This window comes from Lathyrus oleraceus, chromosome 4 (assembly GCF_024323335.1).
Source record: "Lathyrus oleraceus cultivar Zhongwan6 chromosome 4, CAAS_Psat_ZW6_1.0, whole genome shotgun sequence".
NCBI classification, from domain to species: Eukaryota; Viridiplantae; Streptophyta; class Magnoliopsida; order Fabales; family Fabaceae; genus Lathyrus; species Lathyrus oleraceus.
Window position 1 is genome coordinate 134,205,330 of NC_066582.1, and position 5,473 is coordinate 134,210,802.

The 5,473-nt window shown below is 34.7% G+C and overlaps 1 protein-coding gene across 1 annotated transcript; it reads right to left on the reverse strand.

Annotated features, from left to right (window-relative positions):
* Nucleotides 1–202: 202 nt before the first annotated feature.
* Nucleotides 203–739, reverse strand: LOC127136391 (uncharacterized mitochondrial protein AtMg00810-like). Its single transcript, XM_051062951.1, has one exon. It carries the CDS (start codon nt 737–739, stop codon nt 203–205), a length of 537 nt encoding a protein of 178 aa, XP_050918908.1.
* Nucleotides 740–5,473: the final 4,734 nt, after the last annotated feature.

Below are 5,473 nucleotides of genomic sequence, written 5' to 3' on the forward strand. Positions count from 1 at the left end.
ATGTTTGATCTCTGCTTTGTCTTTGTACCAGATGGACAGAACTGGGTGTTCTTCCATTCTATGGTGATATAGTAGCAGATGTCGTGACATCTGTGAATGTGTGCATATTAGTACTGGGCTTTAATTTGTATAACTGTCTTGCTGTATTAGTAGCAATGTTGGATCAGATGTCATTACTTGGAGTAGAACATCTGAACTCTGACTACACCAGAATTTCACTATCATCAACACTACTAGCCCAATCAGCATCATAATATCCAACTAACATAGAATTTGAATCATGGAAGTACAACATTCCATACTCACTTGTGCCATTCACATACTTTAGAATCCTCTTTACTTGATTGATGAGACTTACTTTGGGTTCAGCTTGATATCTATCACACACACCAACAATAAAAGTTATATCTGGTCTGCTTGCTGTAAGATATAGAAGGCTTCCAATCATACTTCTATATAAGCTCTGGTCAAAACTTAAGCCTTTTTCATCTTTAGATAAATTCAAGTGGGTAGGTGCAAGAGTTCTTTTGTGACTAGTATTCTCTAATCCAAATTTATTCACAATACTCCTAACATATTTTCTTTGACACAGAAAGATAGAGTCTTCCATCTGTTTGACTTTGAGCCCAAGGAAGTATGTCAGTTCTCCTTCCAAACTCATTTCAAACTCAGATTGCATTTGTCTAACAAAATGTTGGACCATCTCATCTGAAATCCCTCCAAACATAATTCCATCCATATAGGTCTGAGCTATCATAAGTTTTCCATCATTTTCTTTGACAAAGAGGGTTTTATCAATTCCATCCTTTCTATATCCATGATTGATGAGAAACTCAGTCAACCTTTCATACCAAGCTCTTTAGGATTGTTTTAAACCATATAATTCCTTCTTTAATTTGTACACATGATTTGGGAATATAGGATTAATAAATCCTTTTGGTTGTTCAACATACACATCTTCATTTAAATATCCATTTAGGAAGGCAACTTTTAACATCAATTTGGAACAATTTGAACTTTAAAAGACATGCCACTCCAAGTAACAATCTAATAGACTCCAAGCGAGCAATTGGAGTAAAGGTTTCATCAAAGTTTACTCCTTTCATTTGGGTGCATCCTTGAGCAACAAGTCTGGCTTTGTTTCGATGACAACCCCTCATTCATCATACTTGTTCTTGTATAGCCATCTAGTGGTAATAACATTTGTTCCTACAGATCTTGGAACCAAATCTCTCACCTCATTTATTTTGAATTGACCAAGTTCATCTTGCGTAGAATTAATCCAAAACTTATCAGTCAAAGCTTCCTTGATATTCTTGGGTTCAAATTTAGAGACAAAACATGCATTTGACACAACTTCCCTTGATCTAATGATAATTCCTTCATTTGTATTTCCTATAATAAGATCCTTAGAGTGATCTTTCTGAATTCTGATGGAGGGCCCTTTGTTAGTTAAATCATTCTCTATAGGTTCAGATTTACCATTTGTGTCTGCAACATCTTCTGGGACATCATTCGTTGATGTTTCAACATCATCTGTGACATCAACTTCGTTAGTTAAGTCATCCACTATAATGTTTATAGATTCCATCATTACCTTGGTTATGGAGTTGAAGACTCTGTATGCTCTGATGTTTATAGAGTATCCTAGAAAGGTTCCTTCATCACTTTTAGGATCCATCTTTCTCCTCTACTCACAATCTACCAGAATATAACATTTACTTACAAAAACATGGACGTATTTCACAGTTGGATTTCTTCCTTTCCATAGTCCATACAATGTGGTAGAAGTCCTAGATCTGATAGTTATTCTGTTAAGAATATATCAGGCAGTGTTCATGGCTTCAACCTAAAAATGATATGGGTGTTTCTTAGCATGAAGCATGACTCTGGCACATTCTTGAATGGTTATATTTTTACGTTCAACTACACCATTCTGTTATGGGGTGATGGGTGAAAAGAACTCATGACTAATTCCTTCAGAGGTGCAGAATTTCTCAAACTTGTTGTTCTCAAATTCCTTCCCATGGTCACTTCTAATCCTGATAATGCCACAATCCTTCTCTCTTTGAATCTTCTGACAAAGTTCTTTAAACACTTCTGACTTTTCTTTAATGAAGTTCACCCATGTGAACCTAGAGAAGTCATCAACAACAACATAAGCATACCTCTTTCCTCCTAGACTTTCAACTTTCATGGGTCCCATCAAGTCCATATGAAGTAGTGTAAGACCCCAACCTTGACCCTAAGATCCCTCATGCTATCTCATCATATGCATTAGCTTTGGGATCACACCTTGGTAGCTTACATACCCCTCATTCATTGGGTTTTCATTGGGAGAGATCACCAAAGACTTTTGATTATATCATACATTGTTTTTCATTATTTACTAACCAAAATACCAAAAATATGTCAATGTGTAGTTTAACTCTTTTGTAGGTAGTGTGTATGCTCACCCATGCTCCATCAAGCTCATATCTAGGGTTTGAGACCCTCAATGCAAGGAGTTCAATCAATAAATGGTTCACTTTAGCTTTAAGCGTAATATATGGATCCTTATTATCTTCACATGTAATTTTGATCAAGAAATCACCAAGAGTTTGAAGCTTGTTTGCATTGGAAGCCCTAATTCATCTAGGTATCTTGTGTGACTTCCTCAGTAAGTTTCTTCAACATTTGATAAAATATTTCAAGATACTTCATATTACATTATCTTATGCCTTTATGATCCTCCATGAGTCCCAAAAAGTCAAGATAATATCAAGCTAGCAAGATGGTTCATGGTGGTTGACCAGAGAAAGTCAACTCGTCAAAACTGGGGTTCCCTGGACCCTATCTCCTACAATTTTTGTCATATGAAAATGATTCCAAGAGAAAATTCACTCATAATGACATTCCAAACAAATTTCATGTTGAAGTCAAAAGCTAGTTTTGCTTGTAAAGTCATGTTTTATGGTGAACAATTATAGGTCATTTTGTTTAAACCCTAGTTTGGAGGTCAACTTCCCAAGATCATAACTTGCTCAATTATTATGAGATTAAAGCCATTAAAATTCCATGATCAAATTTAATATGTCTACTTAAACTTTTATGTTTGTAGGAAGTTCAAATTCAACTTTAAAATTCACGTGCCAAGAGGAAACATTATAGGTCACTTTGGCCATTACCATTGAACAAGTGATTTTCCTCAACTTATAAAATGCATAAATCATTCATGCCAAATCCAAATGAGGTCAAGTTTGTGACCAAATTAAATAGGTTTAAAAGAGATACAACTTTGGTGAAGTAACCTTTTTCATTTGAAGTCCATATAAAAATTTATTCAAGGTGGAAGAAGTGAACATTTGACTTGGGACTTAGAAAATGTTCAAATATGTTTGATTTCCCAAAGTTCCACCTCAAAATTCATCATGATCCAAGTTTCAAATGAAAAAGTGTTCTACATTAAAGTTGTTTCCCTTGATCTCACCTTTCCAAAAAGTCTAAGATCATCCCATTTGGATAAAAAAATGAAGGACTTACGCATGGGTGCAACGTGAGGTACCATTTGGAAGAAATTCATGATCCAATTAAATTCAACAATGCATGGCTTAATGCAACACCTTCAGCATGACATGTGCAGACTTTTGGACCTTTGCCAATCATTATTTGGGCTTTGTACATGCCCATGCAAGATCATGATGAAGGTTTCTATTTTTGAACATTAAAATGAAAGTGTGTAGAAAGAAATGACATTGGTTATAAATACAAGAGCAATGAGATCAGAACTTAATCAACACCCTACCCAAGCTTTGCTAGAATGATCTAAACCCTTATTTCCATTGAATTTATGAAGATTTCTCTTGAAATCGAGCTTGAACTTCATCTTTTGTTTGGAAGTTCAAACTCCAGAAATTCCCTTCCCTTTTCATCTCAATTGACTTCTGCAAGCAAGAGGAAGAGAAAGCAAGCAAATCCAGATCAAGATGAAGTGAAATTAGATCAACTCAAAGGTGATTTTTCAAAAACTTCATCTCTTCGATTCTTCCTCAATTCTTCACCATTCTTTGTGATTTTTGGTTGGCTGAAGTCCTACCAATGTAGGCAACAAGATTGAGTTACTTTGAGGTCAAATCGAAGCAACTCAGTTCATGATCCTTAAAATTCAAATGCTTGTATCTTTTTATATACTTGGAATTGGAGAAAACTGAGGCCAAATTTGAGCTCCTGAGCATTTTTTCTTTAAATCCATGTCTTTGTTTTTCATTTTGGTGATGGTTAATGGTGGACTAGTCCGATGAGGTCCATCGGAGAAGAGGACCGGAGCCCTAGCTCCGGTGATGTGTTGTCACACCTCTCAACCACAGGATCCATTCAAAATGTTTTAATCTTAGCCTTTTGTCCTGATTACCACGCGTACAGTGCATTTGACTTGGTGCATGGTGGAACACGTGCGTGTTGCCATCAGATCTGCCATCTCAACTAATGAGGGAGACCTGATGGCCCCTGATTTTCCATATTTTCTGATTTTTCATTTAATTGTGTTATTTTGATTAATTCATATTAATTTCATTTTTGATCCAAAAAATATGAGACTTTCACAAAAAATCTTTAAATATTTTCCTCTTTCATTTTATGAATTAAAACTATTTTTTGAATTAATTTTGATATTTTTCATGAATTAATTGTTTTTGTGCATATTTTAAATTGTTTAAAATACTTTTGGCTTTTCAAAAATCATGATTTTTTTTGTCTAAGGTCCTTTGATCTTGTTTGACCTAGGATAAATCTCTTGGCCATTTATTTGGTGTTTTGAAGAGGTTTTAGGTTTTGACCAAACTAAATTTAATTTAAATGCATTTTTAATTTAATTTTTAATTGATTAAATGTGTAAAAATTATGTTGAGCCATTTTTATGGTCTTGTGATGTTTGGCTATTTGTTTGGACCTTGGTCAAGATTGATTTGACTTCTGTTAAGTTAAAATCATTGGATTTAGGGGATTGCTGAAATGTACATTTCATCTCCCAAAATGAATGAATGATTTTAATTTGATAAAATTCCTCCCATGACCAATTTGTGTTTCTCTCATCTCTCCTCCCTTTTCATCTTCAATCCCATTCTATCCCATCCCTTTCATTGACCAATGAAATATCAAAATCCTATGGCTAATTGGTTAATCAATAACCTTATGTTAGATGAATCAATACAAGGTTGGATGAGATATGTCCATCCCTTTGATCATTTTCTTTTAGTGTGTGGTATGTCTTAGGAGTTTGGTTCATCTTACTAAATTTCTAACATGCATTAGCACCTAAATTTGTATTGCCCCGGCCTCAGATAGTTGTGACTTCTACATAAGTCCAATTACGATTGGTTAACATAAAGCTAAATTTGACCCTAAAGGCATAACATTCTAGTAAGTGAGATTGTAAGTCTCCTATCTTTCATGGTATTATGTCGAAACTTGGCCTTTTTCCCTTCCTTTGGAAGAT

Bases quoted from the DNA above. Each gene is read 5' to 3' on its own strand.
- LOC127136391 (XM_051062951.1), bottom strand. From the start codon at position 739: ATGGATGGAATTATGTTTGGAGGGATTTCAGATGAGATGGTCCAACAT.